At 40.7% G+C, this 26,007-nt stretch overlaps 1 protein-coding gene across 5 annotated transcripts in view; it reads right to left on the bottom strand.

Moving 5' to 3' along the window:
- The window catches only part of tmtc1 (transmembrane O-mannosyltransferase targeting cadherins 1), a 200,542-nt gene that overhangs the window by 145,478 nt on the left and 29,057 nt on the right, over positions 1-26,007 (bottom strand). For all 5 annotated transcript variants that reach the window (XR_007940802.1, XR_007940798.1, XR_007940801.1 and 2 more), the window contains exons 3-4: positions 11,819-11,892; positions 9,825-10,001 (exon numbers count right to left, since the gene is read on the bottom strand). Coding sequence is in view for 2 of the 5 variants with exons in the window: in XM_051945359.1 (XP_051801319.1) it covers positions 9,825-10,001; positions 11,819-11,892 (251 nt within the window). In the remaining 3 variants the exon portion in view is untranslated. The remainder of the gene's footprint in view (positions 1-9,824; positions 10,002-11,818; positions 11,893-26,007) is intronic.

Raw genomic sequence — 26,007 nt, 5'->3', positions numbered from 1 at the left:
TGGGTGCCAACGGCCAAAACCAAAGCTGGTCCTAGACTGAGGGGCATGAGTAGAATGGATCACCATGACATCACACACACACACACACACACACACACACACACACACACACACACACACACACACACACACACACACACACACACACACACACACACACACACACACACACACACACACACACTCTGTCACTGTTTAAAAGAACTCTACCTTTTGTTGTGCTCCATAAAGATGCCGTTGTCTGGTACAGTGCTTATTATCAACATCTCCTTATCACTTAGATGCTAATGTTTTTTTGCTGAGTAAAAGCAACAAGCCATGCCGAACAAGCCATGCCGAACAGTGAAGTTGAATTTGTAGGACACCATGTGTCAAGTGGGGCCTAGTTATTTGAGATCCCAGGAGCCACCTAAACCACCACCTAAATAAAAGCTTTAAGCAGACCAATGAAAAGTTAAAATGGGAAACATTATGTTAACCATATGATTATGCTTGCTAAAATATATACTCAAAATTGTTGATTGATGATTCAGATGATTTATTATGTTTAGACTAAGAAGAATGATTTAAAAAGTGATTCAGTGTAACTAAGTGAGTTTTGACTTGAAGTAATCTGTGCTGTTCTGAGCTGTGTGCAGGGCAAAATGCAGAAGTCACCATGACACATGCCATACAAATGATGCTAAGAGTGCTAGCACACTGTAGAAGGAAAAAAATGTAGACAAAAGTAAGGCCATACAAATGGTTTAAAGAAACTTAAGCCTGTTCCATAATCCATTAATACTCTCTAGCTCAAACACAGGCTGAGGGAAAACTCAGCCTTGTAGTTCAAATAGAGTAAACCACTCAAGCTACCATTACAGCAACAACAGTTCCTTATTTTGTAAATACTGCAGATTCTTCTCTGACATCTATTGGAGCACATATTTGTTGAATCACTGAGTGCTGCACTCTGTTTTACACCTAACAGTCCAACAAACAGTAAAACAGTAGTTTAGTAGAACATAGGTGAATGTTAAGGAGGTAACTGAAGCAGCAGATGCATCACAAATGACTGACCCAATGTTATTTTCAGTCTGTTTTATGAATTACCTTCAAGCTTATAGGACACGAGAGGCCTAACCTTCAACAATATACATGAAGTGCAGACTTAAATTAATGAGATCAAATCGATCAAAGATATTCTACCTCTTAACCAGAAAAGCTTGGTTGCCTTGGTCATATCTTGCAGCTTGTTGTCCTGCTGAATGAAATGCGGCCCATTAAGTTCTGATGCATGTGAATGTGAGCAGCCAGAAAGCTGCTCTATGTGGCTCTGGTGATGAGTGGGTTGTTGTTGGTGGTTCCATCCCATGCCCCTCTGCGTGTTGAACCCCAAGTTGCTCCAGATGGCAGCTCTATGTGAATGTAAAACACAGCACTCTGAGAACCACTAAGGTAGAATCTAAAAGTGCAACCATTTATGTCTCTGCACCACTGTGTCAGTTCTACTGGCAGCTCAAACCAGCAGCACCACTGTGTTTGACAGAGGAGGTGGAGCTCCTTTTTTTCCATATTTCATCCTTCTGTTGCTTTGATAGTGGTGAATTTTTATTTAATCAGTCAGACAGCTTGGTTCAACAACTCTACAAGTTCCTTTTCTGATATTCAAAACACCTTTTCAGATGCACACTCTGAATTTGATGGCAGTTTCATGAGTCAGCTTCGAAACTAAACGGGCACCTCAGTCATGGTTTCATATAACACACGCCAGCAATGTCACTGGGTCGGACTGAGCAATATTTCTGTCTCACTATTCACACAGCACAAGTTTGAACTAAACACATTTATGGCTGGACACAAACAAGCAGCAGTACTGACAAAACTATGGTCATTTCATTTTTTTTTCATTTATTTATTTTTAAAATGGGACAATTTGTATTTATGTACTGTACATTTTCATGTAAATACGAGAGATTATAGCCATGCCGCGAATTACCATCTCAAGTCCCATTGGCAGATCAAAGATAGAATAACATAAAACCATTACTAAACAAATAACTATACATATAAATAGCACAATTTCCGGACTATTGAGCGCAGCTGAATATAAGCCGCACCCATTAAATTTAAAAAGAAAAAAGGTTTTGTACATATATAAGCTGCACCTGACTATAAGCCGCAGGTGTCCACGTTGTAACATGAGATATTTACACAGAAAGATTTTCTTTTTAACTTGTAATTAAATACTTATTTTTTTCCAAATAGTGCCTGTAACACGGCAGTGAAACACACTGAGTCAGTTCACGCTGCCAACTCCAACGTCTCACCATTGATTCATTGATACCAAGCTAACGGGCAGCAGCTCTTTTTTCTTCTTCGACAGGCAGATCAATTAATTGCCTTTAACTTAAAAGCTGTGTTACCGACCCGATTCTGCCGGCCGCCAAACCGTGGTTGGGAAGATTCGAGTGGCCCTTTCAGAGTGTCCTTTTATTCTGGGCAGTCTAAGGCACACCTGTGAGGTGGGATGGATTATCTCAGCAAAGGAGAAGTGCTCACTATCACAGATTTAGACAGATTTGTGAACAATATTTGAGAGAAATGGTGATATTGTGTATGTGGAAAAAGTTTTAGATCTTTGAGTTCATCTCATAAAAAATGGGAGCAAAAACAAAAGTGTTGCATTTATATTTCTGTTGAGTGTGTGTGTGTGTATATATATATATATATATATATATATATACAGTGTAACACCATTTACACTTAAAATACACAATGCAAATGACTATAGTCTGATACACATTATAGAAAACACACAATAAACTAAAGAAATACTAAACAAAGATCGAACTCAGCAAAAATCCCCCATTAACCCTCTCCTCTCTCATCCCTCAGCTCAGCCTAATCAGGTATGTCCTATGATAATTCCATGGTTCCTGATTAAATGAATGAATGAATGAATGAATGAATAAATGGTAACTGCTGGAGTCCTGTGGATGCATCCTCATGTGAGCACTCCATGAAAACCCCGAGGTGGACCTCAAAAAGAGAGTCTTTTCACAAGAAAACAGAATAATAAATACACTTGCTGTGTCAGTCTGTGTTATCCAACTGTCAATATGCATGTGTGCTTCCCAGCTTCCTCACAGAAACCTCAGCGGACATGGCCTAGGAAACAATAAACTGGCCTTTGGGTACAGTGGGCTGCCATGTTTGCAATACACTGGTGGAAACCCTGATATGCAAACATGCCTGGAGGGTTTAAATGGCACATCTTCAGTAAATTTAGTTAATTTTTAGTATTTCATACGGTCAAATGCCACTCTGAAGAAAAAAGCCTCCTTCTCACACACACATAAAAGCATACAGATATTCTCCTGTGAAAAGCACTGTGGAAATTCACCATGTTTCTGAATGAAAGACGCCCCAGGGTAGTTGCCCTAAAAAATACTTTTAATACAGTTTACACCAAATAGACACACAGAAAAACACACACACACACCTCCACTAGCATGCAGTGTTTCAGCGGGTTATCAGCTTGCCCAGCCCAGCAGCAGCAGGCTAATTCCAGAACATTCCAGCTCGGCTTACACAGCAGGGAGCCTCCCAAAACATCTGGACCTGGCTTTGGTACACCAGACTCACACATCAAGGCATGCACAAACACTACAATGTGGAGAAATGGAGGAACACACACACACACACACACACACACACACACACACACACACACACACACACACACACACACACACACACACACACACACACACACACACACACACACACACACACACACACACAGACTGGGGAAACATCTTTATCAGGCAACACGTGGAAACAATGACATGGCTTACACTAAAACATCCTGGATGAATGAGGACAGTTCTTTTTCTTCAGACTGTGAACGATACGACACTGAAGGCCTCTGCTGCTCATTTCTATGCTGTCTATATATCACTGCTGACCATTTTCTAAAGCACACCGTTTTTTTGATTGATGAATGTTTTTTTCCCGCCTTGCAGGCAGCCATCCGTTTCCAAACTGTCCAGATTCAATGAACATAAACTTGCAGAGACGTGAAAGTTGCAGCAGATGGATAAGTCATCACTGTGAACATGAAGTTGCCTTTAGGTCATATCAGCTAATTATTTTTTTTACATTTTAGGCTGAACCATAGAGGAGATGTAGAAATATGTTTCATCTGAGAGGAATGACTGGATCATTGATCTTAAAGTGTCTTTTTGCAGCTATAGCTTGAATTAATAGTTGCTCTTAGTTCATTTCTTAAATGTACAGACCCAGTTGTTTAACATTTATGGTGATCACAGTTCTGAAATAACACAGAATAAGTGATTAGAATGACACCAAACACAACATGTTTATCTCATATGGCTCCTAAGAGAACAATAAAAGGTGTAAACATATTAATAAACTTACAGAATATTATAATTATTTATGCTTTGAATAAAAAAATCTCTCTGCCTTCATGGCTGTGGTCTGTCACAGAGAGAAGGAGGTGTTGGTTGGTGTCTTGTTTGTCCTTCTCCGTAAACACTTCAGATTGGATGTGTTCTTCTTCCATCCTGGTTCTGATCAACTATCAGAGACTGAGTCCAGATCATCACTCTGCTGATGCTGCATTTCTTTAATGTTCTGATTGAAACTGTTCAATCCATTCCTGCATGCCAAGTTCTGTGAGTTAGGAAGGGAGATCAGAAGGCCAATCTCTCTCCTGCAGAGGTGTGGTTCTCCTCACAGTTGACACTTTATGACCCTTATCAGATCCTAGTGGAGGTAGGAGGCCTCCTGCTGTCTCCCAGAGAGCAGTTAGTGGTCCTTATTAGTAAACATCCTATCAGCAGATGTTCCATTTGGAGGTGAATTTAGGGTTAGCTGTCTTCTGAAATGGTGTCTTACAGCTTTGGGAAAGGGTCTTTGGATCTCTGTGTGTTGCTCTGTAATGTGCTGCTCCTTAGTACGCAACACACAGTATCTCTTTGCCTCCACTTGTGCAGCACATACATACAACAATATCGCAGAAAACACACACATGTTGAAGAAATATGAAGATGTCCCACACTTGGTTATCCAAAGTAGTTTAAATCAATCCACTGGACTTTAAGAAAGTTCATTGAAGACGTTTCACCTCTCATCCAAGAGGCTTCTTCAGTTCTGGTGGTGGTTGGTATTGCCTCAGCTTTTAAACCTCTGTGAGGTGTGTCTAGGGCTATTACACCAATGACCAATACCAAAACTCATCTGACTACTCACCGATGGTCGTTGTGAGTATCGGTGGGGGTCGTTGAAATGCACAGATGTCACTGAGCCCTTGTGTGCTAATGGTGGTCATTAGCATGAGGGTCATTCCGTGTGGTTTCACCAGATGGTGGTTGCTGCACCATTTTCAAATTAATCCTAAATTTGCATGCCATTAGATAGTCACAAAAGTACTTTCTATGCAAAATTGTAGGCCTGTAGCTCAAATAGTTTCTGAGTTGGGGGGTCTGAAATTTTCAGAATTTGGACTATAAAAAGCCTCGTCAGCATTTTTTTGTATCTTTAGGGGTTATTTCTCAGCCTCTAGACATACCAGAGAGCTGTGAGTTGGTAAATAAGGCCTCTGCATGTAGCTAGTGCCCCACAAACATCCTCAGGTGTTTCCCTACACTCTGCAGGCCATGGGAGCTTGCTAAAAATGCTAAAAAAATTAAGAGATACCTATTCACGAGTGGGATTTGGGACCTTAAAAGTACTAGAAATACTGCACAGAAGTGTTCTAACACCCCTGGGTTCCATTCTACACAAACTTGTGTGATAACTTGGCAAACTGGAGCTTTCTCGGTACCTCAGTTTGGAAAATATGAGCTCCCAAAGTTGGACAAGATTTTTAATTGGCTATTTCTAGTGGCAAAAATCTCAGTGTGGGACAGGTACCAGAGACCCCAAATTTTTCTACAAGACAGTTCCATCTGTCTTCTATCACTGTACAAAAAAGCAGCAGGGTTATATTTGTAGTTACTGAGATATTCTTACTCAAAATGGCATGGGTAATGTCAAAATCGTTGGGCAGAGAATAGAATTACACACCAGGAATGTATTGTGTGGAGCTGATCCACTGAGAGCTTTAAAATCAAAAAATACAATTTTAAATTCAGTTTTGTGTTTTAGAATTGGAGAGGTATGTCATGTTTTCTATGTAGCAGCTGCTTTCTATTTGTAGTCAAAAAAGGTTGGGCTACAAAAAACGGCTACAATTTGGTGATGATTCAAAGCTGATAAAAGCTAAAGATGAGTCTAAGAAGACACTCAGATCTATTAACTACATTTTGATCATTTGCAGACAAGAAACTAAGACACTGTTTCAGAAAGGGACAGAGCAGGCCAAATATAATTACTTCTGTTTTGTTTTCATTGATCTGAAATAAGTTCCTCATAATCCAGCATTTGATGTCAGCTAAACAGTTAAAAAGGTTTTTCAGAGTGCAAATGATGTCAGGTTCACTGTTAATATACTAGAAGCACCGCACATTTACAAGCTTATGGAAATGTTGAGATATTTGAGTCTGGGCTAAACCGGTGGACTGACCTACAAACAGCCATCTACTGCACCTTGCTAGCAAGACTAAGAAAGTAGCATGCGGTTTAGTTAGAATATACTGGCTGTCTGCTGACACATAAGCTCCATGCATATAATCTGGATATTGGAAGACAGAGATTCTGCAGATAGAACACTTTTGCGTTTGTGTAGGAGTTTGTGCTGTTTTTAATTTTAACATAAAGATTTACATTTTTATTGCAAAATGTAATTCTGTTCAAATTATCAATTATCTGTCTCTTTGAATTTGTGTCAATATCTGCCCTGAAAAAATAAATATCGGTTGACACTGCTGTGTAAGGGCTCCCATAAAGATGGTATTTTAGCACACTTAGTCAGTGCTGGTGTTTAGAGTTGTATGTAGGTGGGTTCAACAGAATCAGTGTTCACTGACTCATTGCTGTAAGGCTGGTACTTAAGCTCTAATTTACAGTTTAGATTGGCCAGATGTCAAACTGTCTTTTTAAAAGGGGGACAGATACTTGTTGTAAGCCAAAGTTCTTCTGAGTTTCTCTCAACCATGGAGGCAGAGGTTGTTCATTTTGACCTTACAACAGTGAAGCTGTTACTGACTGACTACAGAGAAGATTTTTCAGGTGGAAATTTCAAGAATAGCTCAGGACTTAAGGAGTTAAGGATAACTATCAAGTATACAACACTGTGCTGCACACAGCAGATTACTGTGTAGCTCAGGGTTCTTTCACTCTGTTTGCCCAATAAGCTTGATAAACATCTGCTTGTATGTAACAGCAGAAAATGGGGAAATCCTAGAGTGTGTTCTGTAATGTACTGTCATGCACTTGTCAAAGCACAGAAACTCGGTTATAATGTTGTCTTTGATGGATTATTTATCTCCAGCGAGTCTCGCATCTCTGCATGTAGATTTTCCACAGCAGTCTGAAATGGACTGAAATCAAAAGCTGCCTGGAAGGTAAAATAATCCATCTAGAAACTGATGTGTACTTTGGAAAACGACCAGGTGTAATGTAAAATATATGTGAGTTGTAGGTAATGGGCTAAAACATACAAAGCACTAGCATGGCACATTAAATAAGAGAAAGACGTGCACTGGGAATGATGAGGAGACTAGAACAGGTTGGCCTCTGTTTAGATGGAGTGTGCTTTATCTGAAGCTCCCTGCTCTCCAGGCATCTGTCCTCCATCATCACTGGAGGCTTCTTTAGTTAAAAGGACACAGCAAGGAATGGAAAAACACAATAACACGCAACACAGACAATGGTATCTGTGTAAAACCAAACAGATGCTGACAGAGAAAGAACAGTCAGCTGTCTGCATTCACTATCTACCAATGAAGGAAACATCCTCCTCTGACACTAGAACATGGTTACATCTCTGCAGTCTGTGGTGTTCAGCATGTTCCAGAAGATTTATCATATGGTCCTGAACCTGTCCCGTCAGAATACTCTATCATCATTTCACCCTATGTGCTACAGAAAAAGTCAAAGCAAAGATGTCATGGATAACTTATCCCCATCTTAATATCTACATTCATCTAGCTTTATATTATCTATGGCTTGTTCTGTTTATATATTTAGTTCATTCTGTGCTGTATCATGTTCTCCATGTGTAATTATACAGTGTGTATATGTTAATACTGCATATAATGCACTTTTACTTCTTCTTTTGCACTTCTGGTTAGATGCTAATAAGCATGTCGCTGTCTTGATATTTTTATTCTGTGCGATTAAGTTGGCTGTATCCTAATCAATCAAACCTATAGTTAATTGTGATTAAATGCAAAGCTATAGCCATGACAGTAGACAATGGTTAAAATATGGATGTTGCAGCAGGAAGCTACAAGTTCCAAAACGAGGACATTTCACACATTTTCGACCCAGCAGCACAGTTTCAAGGTGGACAGCAAGATCAGATTGACCAGTTCAGAATCTGACCAGATGTGATGCATGGTCATGATCTCTCCTTCTGTTCTTGATGTCGAAAAATAATCAGATAAGAGTTTATGTAGAACAGTATGACACAACAATAAAGGTAAAATTAGATGTTTTTGGATGGAAAATGTCATCAACTCATTATATTGTTGAGGACATTTATGTGTTTATTTTAAATATAAATTACATGTAAAATGCACACATAAGGTTTTGGATAAGGTTTTTTAGCTCTGGGATTAAAATATGTTTTTTGAAATCATTTTTGAATACTAAATTCTAATTGGATCATCCTTCAGCCCAAGTGAAGGTTTGTGCCCTGTAGGTATTTCTGTTCTATCAAAAGATGCATGGGACAGTCTACACCTGTGTGGATTGCTCATGTTTTAGATTGCTTGAACATTTTTTTTTGCACTTTTTAAGCCTTTTGAGGCAGGTTTCCAGTCAAGACTTGTCAAAGCAAGCCAAGTTAAAGTCAAACAGTTCTCAGCAAACTGCACATCTTTCTGATAAAAGGAAATGTGCACATAAAAGCTATGTTAGTATGACATTGTGTCCACATGTAGGTCTTCAGACTGTAACCATGTATACTATGTTTGGTGGGGAGCCAACAGAGCCACTGACGGAAAATATGACCTCACAACTGTGACGTATGAGGGTGAATGTCTGAGCTACAGGAGCATGGGGAATTCAATCAAAACTGATGGAATGCAACATATTATCAGAGAATACATGTATGTACATTCATCATCATTCATCAGCTCAGAGGGTACACATGGAACACACTTGGGCTTTCCAACATGACGATCCAACAAGGACCAGTTGACCCTTCAGTGGCCACAGCAGAAAAAAGTGAACGAGGAACTTTGCTGAGATTCGAAGTGTGCAGTTCATGCAAATTGGAGTTTTTTGAAAATGATAAATAAAATAATGGCCTCATCCACAACCATGAACAAACCTTTGAATGGGAACTACAGTATCTCAGTACTTCTTTTATTGCTGTATTTTGTTATAATTGTGCTATTCTGTGATACCTGACTGCAATTTGAACCCCATGAAAAAGAATGCAAGAAATGCATGCTGCCTGGCCATCCATGTCTTCTTTAAAGAACACACCTACAGACAGAGTTCTGCTTATTCCAGTTCTTTGTGCACACAGTGGCATGAGGAGCTACTGTGTCTTCTAGACAAATTGTCTGTGGTTGCAGTGGGTAACTCCCTGATGCAAACGAGTTTGGCTGTGTCGCTGAAAAATTGTGTGCATGTTCAGCAAACTATCACCTCCATAAATCAAAATAAGAAAAAAATAAGCTTAAAGCAAAAGCCTGTGTGCTTACTAGATGATAGGCTTGCGGCAGAGCACCAGGGCGTCATAGAGCAAGCACACTCCAAACACGGTGATGCCCGTCTCCTTGACCAACATGGCACAGGTGCCGAGCAGCAAACTGATGAGCAGAGACCAGGTCGATACAGTGGAGGGCAGAGAGTCCTCAGAGTCACATTCACCCACACTCCTGACAGGAGAGATGAGAGGAGAGGGAATATGGGTGTTTTATTATGTAAGATTACAAGTTAGCTTTAGCAAAATAACACAAAGATAACACAAGACATTTACTATTCATTTAATATAGCAGTCATGTTATAGAATGACGAAAATAAGGGAAATGACTTGTTACATTAGGATAATTGTCATCATTCATTGACTACAAAAAGACGCATCAAAACATCAGCAGCAGGTCCTTCAAGTACAGGAAGTTACCCAACACCTGTCCCTCTTTGGACTACTGCTAGCAAGTCATCAGACCATAACCATTTGAGCTTTGTCAGATTCACTCAGGTAACAATTAGACTCGACTGGCCACTTACTGCCTAATCTGTCCCAGAGCTTGACAAGACATTAAATATTATTCACTTGATCTGTGAGTGGTCAGAATGTTTTATAGTTGTAAGTAACCCACTGACATTTAAAGGACTCCTAAAAAGCTGCCAATTAGCAATGCTTGTCATGAATCAAATTAGAAAGGTCTGACAGCTCTTAAATATGAGAGATTTCAAAGCTATGTGCTCATGGCTGAAACTTATTGTTTTATTGTCAATGAACTGTATCAGCCCCAGTGGAATTCTGGTACTCACTGCTGACAGACGATATTTTACAATCTGTGCAACTGAATGCTTATTACATGGCTTGAAGTATGCCAGCACCATGCCGGAATTCCAGTGTACGGCGTCTGGCTTGGAAAAAAAAAGAAAAAGAACTACATTGCCAGTTGAGTTTGTCCACCAATGGAATAAGGGGAACGCAGCTTTTGCTCACAACCGACACCAAAACTAAAGCCACGTGTCCACTAGATGTGATTTTCCCACACAGATGTGGGCGGTCACTTGTGGGACACAACTTTGTCACATGACAGCGCTGGAGTAACAGCGGGCCGCAACGTGGTCACATGACCGAGCTTTCAGCTTGATGGTCCAGTAGGCATGTCGGATAAACACAGTGGCTCGGCCGCAAGCTTTCTCTTTTATTTCCAAAACACTTAATTCTGAAATCATTTGAGGTGAGAAATAAGCTGTGTAGCAGCTAAATCTGTCCAGGTTTCATTTCACTGATAGTTAGTTTAGATGATTGAGGAAAGTTTCAGGATGCGTGGAATCTCTGCACACCGCATCGAATTTGCATAAAGTAGAAGTCCAGTCTACTATCTGCCATAGCTGAGACAAAGATCTGGTTATTTTCCCAATTAAACTGGAAGTTACACATGAGTAGTTCAAGGCCTGTTGAAAAATTTAAACCTGTTGTTTCTCTCTGTTTCATTTTATGGTAAATTGTGTCATCTGGTTGATTTACCATAGAAAACTTGACTTTTAAACCTCCAAGCAGGTTCAGAGGGTTAATGCCATGCAGGCAGAGCACTCTATCCGATTAAAACGATAAAAGCACGGCGTTAAGCCAGCGAGGGCAAAGCTCCCCGCAGGTCACTAGTCTGAGCAAGGGGCTTTTGTAGGGGTAGAACCTGTACTATGTTGAGTGACATGGCCTACATAAAGCTGAACTGAACAAACTACAAACAGGACACACTGCTGGAGGTTCATAAATGTTCCACAAGCTCACTCTGTAGCAGTTAAAGTCCTGTTCATGAAGAGTTTATGTTATTCTGTCTGCACAGCAAGCTCTTCTTCATCAGTCTCTGAGGCAGGCTGATGTGCTTTACACGTGTGTGTGTGTGTGTGTGTGTGTGTGTGTGTGTGTGTGTGTGTGTGTGTGTGTGTGTGTGTGTGTGTGTGTGTGTGTGTGTGTGTGTGTGTGTGTTTGTGTGGTACAGAGTTGTCTTACCTAATATAGGAGAGGAATGTCAGCAAGAACAGCAGACAGGCCAAGACGTCAGCCCTGCCCACGATACCAGACACCTGCAACATACACACAGATTTACAGATCAGTCATGTGCTGGACAGCTCTGGTGAGGAAACACTGCCAGATGTTCCATATGAAGTGCATTATGTTACTAGAGTGAGATGGACAACCTGGCCTTCTGCACATTACTGTCTCTGTAGAATCTGGCCCTCAGAAATGCCTGTTCATACCAAACCCTGAGCGCGATATTTACTGTAATTACAGTTTGGACAGATGCCTGTTACTACAGCCAAGAACAAGCATGAAAGTTGTTTTAGAATGACAGGCCAGGCATGTGTGCTCTTTGAATCTTTGTTTGAAGTTGGGCAGACATATCAATAAAAGGTGGAAAGGACTGCTGAATATACTTCAGAACAGTTGGGCACATGTCCATGTATGCTGTCTTTCAGTGGCCTTCTGTTTGACTGATATGTCTTTCCAGTTCGACTTTCTGCAGCAGCCTCTGAAATATGTCTGCTCCCATTTGGTCTTTGTCTTGGGGCAATAACATTCAGGCACTAATTTGCAAAGAGGCGCATTCTTCAGCAGCAGAGTATAATATATGAGTGTAAACCTGATGGCCCACATGCAAGACTTTCAGTGGGATGAGCGGTTTTAAAAAGACACAGAAAATACCTTTTTTTTTTTTTCAATTTCCTGCTTTCTGCTCAAGGTTTGTCTATGTAAAACGAAATCCATATAAGACAGGTGGATGGTAGATGAACATGATACCAGGTGTTCATCTTGCTCACCAAGTTTCGTCCAGCCTATAACCACTTTATCCTGTAGAGAGTTGTGGGAAGCTGGAGCCTATCTCAGCCGACCCTGGAAAGGTCGCCAGTCTATCTCAGAGCTAACACCCATGCAGGTACAGGGAGAACTAGCACACTCCATACAGAAAGGCCCAGCTGAGAGCCACTAAATCACTATGTTGCCCATGTTCACTATCAGATTAGCATGCTATTATTTGCTAATTTTTACCAAACACAAATGATACATGATTGCAAAGGGAATGTTGAGAGTTCTACAAGCATTTGGTTACAAACCAAAGTACAAGTTGAAGATTTGACCTGACAGTAAATGAAAAATGATTGGGTCAAAGTTACAACAGTTCATCACGAGGAGGATGCAAATGTCTGAGCCAAAAAACATGGACAATCCATCCAAAAACTGTCAAGACATATTACTGCCACTGGAGGAAAAACATTTTGATGCAAATCCAACTCGCACATGCTGACCTTGACCCTAAGCCTTGATGCCAGTATTACCAAAAACGGAAAGTACAGTTGTGGAAAAAAGTTTTCAGACACCCTTAAAATTTTACACAATCTCAAATTTTATCATGAAATATTTCTGGAAAAATCTTTGTCATGTTTCAAAAGGTGTCGCTACATTAGACAGACACAAACAAATACAAATGATTGTTGTTGTTGTTGTTGTTGTTTATTGTTTACAAGAAAAATAAAACAAAATTCTTCAGTTTCAATATGTCAGTTCTCAACATTGTCTGCATCAAAGTCAACAAACAACAAAGAAAGTGTGCAAAAACGCACAAAAAACAAATAAACCATCACATCAATTAAAATTTAGTAGTCCTGACAATTCTTCTAAATTCCCTTCATTTACGCTGTGAAACAGACCTTTTGATGATCCACCACAGATTTTCAATCATGTCCAGGGATTGAGCTGGAAACTCTAAGATCTGGATACTGAGCTCCTGCAGCCAAGTTCTACTGGTCCCGGTTGAGTTCTACTGGTCCTAGATAAGTTCTACTGGTCCTGGATGTGTTTAAGAAGCCCTATCTGGTAGAGTTTTGACCTCGACGGAACAGTGCCCGTGCAGAAAGGAGCATGTGGGTTTGGAGAATGGCACAATACTTGGCAGAGTTCAGTGTACCATCACAGACAGTGAGATGACAAACACCAGTAGCACTCATGCAGCCTCAAATAATGATACTGCCTCCACAATGCTTGACAGTAGGTACTGTATATTCTGGAGATAATGCTTCGCCTGGCCTTCTGCATACCCTTACATTAGCAGGAGGAAGATAGAGCTGGAAACTGGACTCATCTGACCACACAATCTTCTTCAAGTTCCTGGCTGTCCAGTGCTTGTGTGCTTGGGCCCAGTGATGCCGAGGTAACCTCTATCTCTCATTGATCAGGGCTTCTTGACAGCTTTGTAGGACCTTCAGCCATGATCTAAAAGTCAGTCACGTACAGTGAGAGTGACACACTATACACCAGTTTGGTTTGACTACTGCTGCTGAAGCTCTTGTCATGTCATTTGGTGGTTTTCCTGCACATGTGGATCAGGATGTGATCATTTCTTGCTGATCTTGGATGCCCAGATCTTGGGTTGTCTTACAAGCTGTTGGTTCGACATTTTTTCTCTTCTGGTACTTTGGTTCTCATCTCATAAGCACTTTGGAGTCTCTTCCTGTTTAATTAAGGGTAAAGACCAATTTAAAGAGCAGAATGCATTGTGGGGGGTAAGCTCACAACAGGGCACCATGACAGAGACTTCTGTTGTGGCCAAGGACTTGTGGTCAGCGCTTGCATTTCAAGATAAGCAGGACTCTATTAGGACAATGTTCCCAATGCCAGTGGGCTGATGGAACTAAGCCATTTGTTGTGGAAAAATCCTGTTCTAAAGACACCTGGGGCAGTATGTGGAAGAAATTACAGTAGCTACACTATACATACTTTCACGATAACGTTTAACATATTATTGATGGATGATACTGATCAGTAGAAGTTAAGAAAATTGTTGAAAATGTGCATCTGTAGGATCCACCAGCCATTATGAACAGTGGAACAGGACAAGAACAGATTTTACACCTTCACAGCCACAGTGGAGACGAGGCTTGCTTTGATCAGCGGAGCTGAGACACCAAGACACTGCAAACACAATTTCCACATCTGGGCTGAAGATGCAAAGAGACAAATCAACAGGAGAACACCAGATCAAACTTGAACGGGTGCCCCTACACAGACTGGTCTAAACCCCTACTCACTACCAGGACCAAATGGCCACCAATACGCATTCTGACTGATTCCTGAGTCATGGAAAGCAGGCCCAGGACACTTCATGACAACTTCAAAGACATTCCACTCACTGACAAGGAACTCTGAACTCAAATCAGAACCAACAAAGACAATCATCCCACAATTCTGGACTAAACTTATTTTATATATATCCATTTCACAGAACAACTGAACTTTCCAATAACTTCATGTTCAACCTATATCTTGCCCTTTCTTAAATCTTCTGTTTTATTTCTTTCGGTACCAACGTCATAATTTCAACATGTCTACCAGTCACATATGATCATGGTTGGTATCATTTTAATCAGTTATCTATCAGTAATGCTCCTAGATAAACCAGGTTCACCAAGTTTCAATATTTTGGAAGTTACAGAAATGACCTGAAAATGTAACTCTGTGAGGGGCATCTGGACATCAGCCCTCCCTGACGGAGGACGTACCAGACCCCTGCTGAGTTAATGATATGCGATGGCCCACTTTAAAAGACCACATCATGAAAGCACCATTTTGGAGTCCTTTTACACTACGTCAAGTCTGTTTTACCATGTAGAGTCTCTTTTCACCACCTGAGAGTCCAACAGGAGCCTGTTTTACCATTTTGGAGTTGCTTTCACCATGTAACATCAGGAGTCCTCATTCACCGTCACAGTCAGGAGTCTGTTTTACCATGTAGAGTCTCTTTTTATCATTGGGACACCTCCTTTACCACCCTGAGTCTGTTTCACCACTTGGAGTCTCTTTTCCTACTTGGAGTCCTCATTCACCGTCAAAGTTAAGAGTCCTCCTGCACCATCAGAATCCTCTGTTCGAAGAAAGACCTCTCCTTCATCATCAGAGGCTTCCAACCCAAGAGTTCTCCAGACTCCGAGGCTCCACTCTGTCCACCGTTGTTCCGACCCACATCAACAAAGGCCGACCGGACCATCCACCGAGGCATCATCATCATCATCAGCATCATCCTCATCCTCATCATCATCATGGCACGTAAGTACTTTTCAGTCACTGGAACTTGGTGCAATTTTGTCAAATTATCTTTCCAAAAATAAAATTCAAAGGCTAACAAATTAGCCTACTACCAAATTGATGGCTGCTTTCAGATGAAGTCGATTTATCCCTTTTCCCTCAGAACATCATATTTCAAGTGTAATATTAATCCCATTGTTGAAATATTGTGTTTTCTTCCTCCCTTTTCCCATCATTTACATTAACCCTCTTATTTGTTTTCTGTTGTTGTTCATCTTAATGTGTGTTATTCTTGTTGTAATAGTTTAGTTTAATAAATATACACAAATATAAGTTCAGTGCCTCAATTGTTTTGTTGTTCACATCTTCTAACTTGTATAGATTCCAGCTACCTCAATTTTATACCTAACCTCTCAAGCAAAATAATTCCCCTTATAATCCCTGAAGCTCTTCTTGACAGCGCAACAAGAAGTGTTTCATAGGCTAATTATTATATTTGTCTAATCTAAATACTTCGCTGGTCGAATATCAGGTACACTAAATAATAATTCTGTATCAAACCCTTTGCTTTGAGCAAATATTAACCCTACATTAACATTGGCGGAGAAACATTATTATAATGTTACGATTATAAATGGTGGAGAAAACCCTTACAAACATATATCAGAAATCCTACACATCACTAGTTTTCAGTTTTGAAAGTTATGGAATAAGAAGCAGTCACAACACTTATACTGAAATCACAACATATTTGTACTTGTGCAGCTGTATTGCATCAGTTTCTTTCCTTTCTAGCACAGTGAGACATGAGTTGGGAAGCAGAGCACACTAAGTGTTTCTGACTAGTGTAGCTGCCCAGCTGAAACTAGTTGCTGTAAAACACAAACTAGACAGGCCTGAGCCAGTGGAATAATCAAACAATTTATACCCAGTCAGCCAAATCCTGCTCAGCTCTGGCTCTCTGCTGTGCTTGTCTGCTCCACCAGCCACCTTAACAGCTGGAACATTTTAGGATGTATTGCAGACTGCTGGCAAAATTGGACAAAACTGCTGGCTTCCTGTCTGGGGAGTAATAGACAGGATGTGTTGTATATCTTCTGAAATTTGCCGGTGTTTTTCTAAGCTGATCGACGTCACCAGCCACAGTTCAGAGGGGTGGCTTTAGTGCAAAGTGAAGCAGCAGCCAGCCAAAGCCTGGCAGGGCAGCAGTCAACATGACCACCACACTGATAAACAACAGACCGGGAGGGATGAAGATGGAGGTGCAGTGAAGGGAAGAACAGAAGAAGAATGTGATATCTCATCTTAAAAAAGAGCAGCCCACACACAAACACTGTTATTCACAAACTGGCACAAGGATGGAAGGAGTGAGAGGGAAACAAAACATCAGGACAGATAAATTACAACAGGATCAAATCGGTTCTGGCAACACTGCTCACAAGTCTTCATTGCCAAGGTATTCAATGCCAAAATCTGCAATCAAATGCCTTGTTTGTGTGTCGTCGTTCCAGGATGTTTTCAAGCTCTGCAGGAGCTTCACATTCACAGGGAGAACAAGAGCACACACAACTAAGAAATCAGACTGAACCTACTGCTTTCATCAAGTCAAACTGAAACATTTTAATTTGGTCAGGACAAGTACTGACCAATTCCATGTTCATAATTCGAGATTGGTAGACTGTTTGGAGTCAAATTTCATTTTTTCTAATTTTTATGTACATGTCAGTAGAAAAACATTCAAAACATTCTAATTCTGGATAAAATGACTTGTGCTGTATGCACTGATAATATGTAATGACTTATAGACACTGTCTTCACAAAAGCCACACTGTCCTATTATCAAGAATGAAAGTTCCCCAAATCAAATTTTGCTGTGTAGGTTTTGTATTATGTAACAGAGCATGATTACTGTTAAGAAAAAAATTCTGCAACTATCACCGCGACAGTTCAGGTCAGCCTCAGATGAAGAGCAGAGAGGAGATGAGGAGATAGGCTGAGATACTGGATCTATAAAACAAATACAATACGGCTCAAAAACAGCAAACAAAAAACAGAGTTGTTGGAGAGTTTTTGGAAGATATATTCAGCACGGAGAAAATTCTCGGGTTTCAATGCTTTGGCACTAATTTTATGATATAGTTGGAAAAGGAAGAAATTTCATAATTAATTTACAGCAAATCTACCGACCCCAACAAGATTTTGCTCACTCTGATAAAGGAATTATATTGACTTGTCATGAAGATCATTGAATCTGATTTTGCACCCCTTCCTGCCTTCTGTTCCTCTGCCTGTCTGTTATCCTCTCTTGCGGCTTTCTGTACTGCTGGTTATCAGCCTGGATGGAAAGCAGCTGTGGGAGCTCATGTCATCATCATCCTATTTAAAAGAAAACTGGGATCTGCACTCTACTCAGCGTCAGATCATACTGCCTGTTGTCTTCGCTCTCTGAAACAAAGGTGCGACACCATACCTCTGGAGCAGCTTGCCTTTCCCCCCAGGAATCCTCTGGATAGAGGACCTGGACCCTCCAAGAAGCTTCCAGATAGAGGACTTGGAAGCCGTCTCTCACATAGGGGACGTGGACCCCTGCTCCCTGAAGAGGACCCGGGTCATCCCTGTCCACCGCACTCCGCCGACTGCCGTCAGCCTCCCCTCCAACTGCCTATCTTCCCCTCTCTCTCTCCTATAGTGAGTTTTTTAGCCTTAGTTGGTTAAATTGTTGTTTAAAAATAAAACCTTTCGAGTTTGATGTGCTTCCGTCTGCTGCTCTGTGTGCACTCACTTTGGGTTCATCCCCCCACTTACCATGACAAAATGTTGAGGGCAGTATCACCGCTGAGGTGCTAAACTCACAAAATTCCACTTTCTCTGGGAAAGCTGACCAGCTGGGGGATCCCAAAGTGTTTAAGAATGAGATATGTAATCCCTCCAGCGAGTTCTAGGTCTACCCTAGGGTCTCCTCTTAAAAAACCTCCAAAAGAAGGAGGTGTCCTGGAGGTATCCTCATCAGATACAGTTTCAGTTTCTAAAAACATAATAGGTCCTCCAAAAAGCTGAATGGAAAAATGGAACAGATTGCTAAACCTGCAGTGTTGCTATGTTAAAAAAGAAACAAATGCCTTTTGTCATTTCTCATCTGCTGCACAGATGTAATTCTTAATTTGCTGCACATTCATGCCAAATAATCACACTACACAAAGTTTCACAGTTGCTAAGAGAAATTCTACAATCTTTAGATAAAACGTGTCACTGAGAAACTCTAAATGCAGCCCAATCAGAGAGGTCGCTGCAGTGGTTCTGCGTTTGATTACTGATGGAGAGCACCTGCTGTGTTTACTGCTAAGGCCATTTAATTAGAGAGAGTTTTGTGAAGAACTGAGATTGTCTTTCCAGATGTGACAGAACAGAACAGTCATCCCCCTGCATTCTGACTGTACATTCACAGTTACTGCATGGTTCTTAGACCTGCACGGCTGATTGTACCCTTACATATTTTATATAAGCAGTTATTGAAACAAATATTTCAGTCACCCCTTATCTTCTACTGTAGCTTTTGTATTACTATAAATATCTTATTGTCTACCCCTCTTCCTAAAAAACCTTCCCTTGAGTTATAAGATTTTTTTTTGAAAATCTACAACACCTATGATGACTTTTATAAAAAAAAAAAACAGATTTTCAAAAAAAGTCTATGAATTTTTCTTTCTCTTCACAGCACTGAGACTGACACTGATAAAGGTGCAGTAAGTGTGCCACTGGGGCAGTAAGGTGGTGCAGTTCTCCATGTGTCTGTGTGTTTTCCTCCTCCAGACTTCCTCTAACAGTCCAAACACATGCATCGTAGGTTAACTCTCGTGTCATTCTATTGTCTCTGTTAGCCCTGTGACAGCTGGTCCATTGTCAGCTGGGATACACTCCAACTCCCCACAATCCTGCACAGAAGAAAGCAAGTGTAGCTATAGATGGACTGATGTCACTGGATTAGCATACATACTTCTGGCTCTGTTCAGTACTGCACTTTCTATCACCTCCATGGTCCCTAGATTAATACGTGTCATTGACATGTATGTTTTGTTAACAGTGGCAGGGAAGACAAATTCTGCTGGTTGCCCGGCAACCTGCTACTGATGACAGGGCTCCAGGAAGTCACTGGTCGTGGAGTTTTCACACACTGAGTCTCAGCATGTGGTGTCCATACAGTGTCACTCTGTTTTCTCCTGTTTCAAACCGTGAAAACAACACCTGAGTTAGAATCAATCAGAACTCTCCTTTAAACTTCACAGTACCTCCAGGAAACAAACACAGAGGAAACACAAACTCAACGCTGCACTTCCTTAAATGGATCGGATGAACCGTTGTTGAGATACGTGAAGAACACACACGACGACACACACAGATTTCTTGGTTTAGCAGAGAAGATGGAAGATTCTAGAAGCAGAGTTCTAGAATCTTCTGCTGCTCCTGAAGTTCTGAATGTGTGTGTGTGTGTGTGTGTGTGTGTGTGTGTGTGTGTGTGTGTGTGTGTGTGTGTGTGTGTGTGTGTTCTTGTACTTGCTACATGGTGAGTACCATTTTCTGCATTTAACTATCAAAGTGAGGACATTTTTACAAAGTGAGGACATTTTGGCCGGTCCTCACTTTGAAACAGTCATGTTTGAGGGTGAAGACTTGTTTTTAGAGAACAGGTATGAATTGAGGTTTGGTTAGGGTCAGGGTAAGGATTAGGGTTAGGCAATCAGTTGTGATGGTTAAGGTTAGGGTAAGGCTCTAGGAAATGCATTACGCCTATGGATGTCCTCACTAAGATAGAAGTACAAACATGTGTGTGTGTGTGTGTGTGTGTGTGTGTGTGTGTGTGTGTGTGTGTGTGTGTGTGTGTGTGTGTGTGTGTGTGTGTGTGTGTCTAATAAAAAGACATAGCTTAGCCACCAACAAATACTTGGAGGAACTCGGATAGAGATGAAAGAGTGACAGAGAAGAGATTAGGAAGTGAGGGATGAAGAGTGATGGAAAGAGAGGTAGAAAGGTGCCAGATGAAAGGACGGGGTGTTGAGAGGACAGGGTAGACCTGAATAAAACATCAGCATGTGTAGCCTTTCTCTCCCTCAGTACACACACATTATGAATAACAGTACTATGTTTGCAATGTACGCAGCAGTAAACATCATTCTCTCTGAAGCTGTGTACGATCGCACACATACAAAATGATAATCTAAGTTTCTGATGTCAGATCTGATGGCATGGCCATATTAATATATAAATAATAATATAATATTGGCCATTGCAGCCAACTGACCTCTTTTCTCTTCCTTAAGTCCAGCTCTCTGCCTCTCTTGTTTTTCCTCTCTTCCTCCTCCTCTCACAACTCCATCATGCCTTCTTCACCCTCCTTCACATCTTTACAAAACACTCAAACTAGCCTTGGAACCACACTCATGATGTTCCCAGCACATTATCAACACAACGACCAATTTCTACAGAAACTGCATCTGTCTCTTGCACAAAGTTGTGGTCTTTGACTGTCTAAATTAGGGATAATCTACTGTAAATTCTGGGCAAATAAGACTTTTTTTCAAACTAAAAAACATGGTTGACCATGGCCATCACTTAATCACAACAGAACACTGTGCATAGAAGCTCTAAAAGGCTTTAGTGTGTCAAAAATCTGAACCTCTTCAGCTGAAAAAGTTTGCTTTGTGCAAGCACATCTGTGAGTCAAAGAGTTTACATTCTTTCTTTAGGTTTAAACACATTAATTCCAAAACAGACATCAATGCAATCCAATATCAAAATCACACACAACACATTATCAGGTGGAAAAACACAAAGCAGGCATTAATTTGGCAAACAAAGCATGCCTTGAAGCTGCCAAGCAGAGTATGAAGGCAGAAGTCTGTGTACGTTGTCTGGGTAAAATGATCTGATCAGATCTTTGCATAAACACTGAGAAAACCTGTACTGTGACCTCAATATGCAAATTAGGCAGGCAGTGCTGTCAGTGGACACGGTGCGTCTCAGGTCAAATCAACCTCTGTGGTTCACACACTGAATGTTCCGTTTTCTGCTACAGTACAGTCACCAGAATGAATTATTCCTGAATCCAGCACTACAGGAAAATGTATTTGCTGCGTTCACAGACACAGATACCATGTAGCCAGCAGTCTCTGGCATCCCATGAAGCTTTACATCTTTGTGTGTGTGCATGCATGTCTGTGTGTTGCACTGAGCACATTCCTACTTCAGTCTCAATGAACAGTTGTTTTCTGATGCAGCTGCCACACTGCTGTCTTTCTGCAGTGTAGTTTTTACTGAACAGTTTGCATATAAACAGTTTCAATGCAGAAAGATGTCTACCTACACAGCTACAGTCACATCACTATGTCTGAGAAGAAGGAGCTGCTGAGATAGCTAGGACTGGTCTCTGCTAAAACTAAAGCCATGTATGTTGATAATATATCTGTAAATGAAAAAAGACATAAAATCCAAGCTAAACCAACCGTACAGTTTGCCATGCTGTCTGAAACCTGTTCCTTCTGCTCTGAATAGAAGCGTATCGCTGCAGCAGGGTCTCAGTCCATGTTGTTGAGCAGGACAGGAGGAGATGAGCCATCCACAGCAACAACCACTATCTCCTTAAACTGTCACTCAACTCAAGTTGAGGAAGATCACAGTACTACAGGAACAGTGAAGATAAGACACAAGAAGAATTTAGAATCCAAATACAGAGATTTTTCCATTTCACAGTAATATTCCTGTGCATGTTGTCTGTAATCCAACCAAGAGCAACAGGTAGGCTGCTAACAAGGACAACACTTTTAATATCTTTTTGAAAGCTTGGTCAGGACTGACTTGATATTCCTAATGTGCTGGAAGCTGGAAGCTCGGAGTCTGAAAGACAAGTGGGCTTAAATGAAAAATGAAAAGGAAGTAAAGCATCCTGTGGTTTTTAGTAATAGAGAGAATATCTGTTTTAATCTGCCTCCTGTAACTTCATGGCAGTGCAATAAAAAGTTTGCTGGATTTCCCTTTAATGTGATCACAGTGTATACCGGAGGCTTTTAATGGTAATTGAGCTGCAATGAGTGTGATTTTTAGCAGAATAAAATCTCCATGTGGATGCAGCCATGAGACAAAGAGGACGAGGACAAACTCATACCTATTAGTCTGGATCTCTTATTTCACTGCTCTCTCTCTAATTCAGGCCAATTACATAATTCAGCAGGAATCTGAGCTGCAGCTGCCTTTCTGCATCCAAAGAACAGCTCAGGGGAGAGGAAGTCTACAAGTACAGCTCGGTTAAACACGCTCAGACCATAGACTGTATATGACCCAGACACACACACTGAGCATTTCACAGGAAGACTGTCACCCCAGGAACATTCAGGGAAGAGCCGTGCATGTCTGTATGTCCAGCTGTCTGTCTGTCTGTATCTGTCTGCCTGTCTGTCCTCCCGTCTGTCTGTCTGTCTGTCTGTCTGTCCCTCAGCTCTCTCTGTCTGTCTGGGGTGTCCACAGCACCACGGTGCACATATGGTTTCCAGGATCCACACATGGCCAGCGTTCTCTCCAGCAGAAAGATGAGAGATGAATGGAGGCTTTTCAACTCTGAAACAGGAGCCCCATTTACTGAGAATGGACCGACTGACTGGCTGCCAGATCTGCCATACCGGACACAGAAAACAGTACAGCCTGTCTCTGTTGAGGTTTAGTTTACTCACAACATAATGATGGAGGAAAAGCAGACATCCAAATTGTGATATAAAGAGGCCTGAGGGTTTCATTACAAATAAAATTTGTCTTTGCTAAAGGACTAGAAAGACTGTAATCACTGATAGGGATGTCTAATTATGGACTGGGATATTACATAACAGCAGAACACAACAGAATTAACATTTGTGTTGATGCAAAAATGTCCATGAAAAATGTGTAAAAGCATTCAAACCCCTTATGGGTCTTTTTAAATCAAAATCTCCCTGTTTAAAATGGTTTTTATACCAAGCCACATGTTGTTGTTTTTGGATGTTAAATTTTAGTGCTGTTTTATTGATGTTTATTTTATTGCTTTACTGTATAGTTTACAGGCTGCACAGTGGGGTGGTGGTTAGCATTGTCGCCTTGCTGGTAGAAGATCCCTGGTTCGTGTCCTGGCCTTCCTGGGGTCTTTCTGCATGCACTTCACATGTTCTACCTGTTCATGCGGGGTTTTCCTCCCACAGTCCAGAAACATGCTGAGGTTAACTGATTATTCTGCATTTGGCAGGAAGTGTTTGAAGCTGCTGTGTTGTTTTTAAGTTATTTTCTTGTTTTACTGTGAAGCTCTTTGGTCTCCCTTTGGGCTGTGGCAAAGGACTGTAGAAATAAACTCTGACTGATTCAAAGTAACTCAGTCAATGAACTGCTGCCACTAGAACCTTCCTCATAAACCTTGTGAAATTATCAAGTAGTTTTGCATTTAGAACTTAGTTTCCTAAAATTTCTGAAACACTTGTTGGCCCTGGATATCCACAGTGACACTTAGATTTCTAGGAGGAAACTGCAGCTAGTAGGAGCAGAAACTAAGGTCAACTGAAGGGACACTAACAGAACAAACAAACTGTCACAGATGATCAGTCAGCAGCTCAGCTCAACCCTCTGAACCGTAGTAGTTTCTGGGTATTCCTGCGCCTGTCAAGTTTTTACTCACTTCGGGTTCATTTTTCTCTGTAATATAAGGTTCTGCACCTCTATGGAAACAGCACAAAAACTGCTAAAAGTAGAAAGTCTTCTGTGCAGTGGAACACAGGTTAAAAATCATTTTACAGAGGCTGAATTTCTTTCTGAAACAAAAAAATGTTTCATAATATTTTTCCACGTGGCCACAGGTGTTTCCAGTGTCCTGTAATAAAGTACTAGTGACTGGTACTGCTTCACTGTTTAGTTTGTTTTTGTACTTTTCTCCCGTCGGCTCTGTGGATACACAACCTGCAGCTCAGCAGAGAAGTCCTTGAACTTTTGTTAAATGGTTATTGCTCACAGCTGATTCACTAATGGCTTCCCGGTTGTTCCATAAAAGGCAGTTCTTTTGGATTTACAGAATGTGGTCACTGCAAATAGTTTCTTTTTACATTTTTTAATGAACATAAAGTGATTTTGATAAAGAGTCTGATTTTAAACTTAGATTTGGTGAAACCAGCATGTCACAGATGAGCAGTTCTGTTTTTACAGTTTCTGGTCAGGATAAATGGTGTGATTTTGCTGATTTTTAAAATGATTACATGTCTTTAAACCTAATGGTTTGCTTCTGGTAATACAACCTTAAGAATACAGCAGCTCTCTCATACTGAATGCTATTTGTTACCCAGAATAAAAGCCTTAATGTTTGGCATCAAAATGCATAAAGAAGTCAAAACAGAAGAATTTTTGCCCTCTCTTTCTGACAGACAGTAAGTACACAAACACTGTTAACAAATGCTTATGAATCACTGACAATAGCCTGCAAATGAAACGTTTCTTTATTATGTGGAGCATCAGAATCTTTTCCTCTCTAGTCCTAGCTGTGGTAGCCTAGCCTGTCTCTGCCACTACTAAATATAATAATTATATATGACTGCTTCCCCTCTTCAATCACTGCTGGCTGACGTAGAACACATTGTTTATTGTGTGCCAGAGCAGCAGTGACACCACAGACATCAAGTTAAAAGCTAGGGCGTAGAAATGACTTAGAAACACAGAGAGATTTACCTGGCACTGTCAGGCTTAATCAGCACTGTGTGAACTGGTTTGGTTTGAATATAATTGATGTTCATTCATACATAGAAGTCCTCAAACTCCCACACTGCCGCTTTAAATACCCTGACAAACTGTAGCTGTAAGAACTGGAAATAATTCCCTCTTTCTGTCCTATTATCCAGATTATGTACTCAGAATTAATAAAAAGAGGCTTCCCTTTAAGAATATTACTTCCACCTACTATTTCTGCTTTAGCCAAACAAACCCTTGTAGTTATTTTCTTAAAGGCTCTTAGTCTGTTTATTTTAATTCTGCATTTCACTATGATGTCACACCTAACAATAATAATAACAATAGTAATCTATATCTAAAGAGCCTTTTCAAAATCCAAATAACAAAGTGCCTCACAAGGC

Source organism: Acanthochromis polyacanthus, chromosome 1 (assembly GCF_021347895.1).
Source record: "Acanthochromis polyacanthus isolate Apoly-LR-REF ecotype Palm Island chromosome 1, KAUST_Apoly_ChrSc, whole genome shotgun sequence".
Lineage (NCBI taxonomy): Eukaryota > Metazoa > Chordata > Actinopteri > Pomacentridae > Acanthochromis > Acanthochromis polyacanthus.
This window is presented reverse-complemented; position numbering and strand designations above follow the sequence as displayed.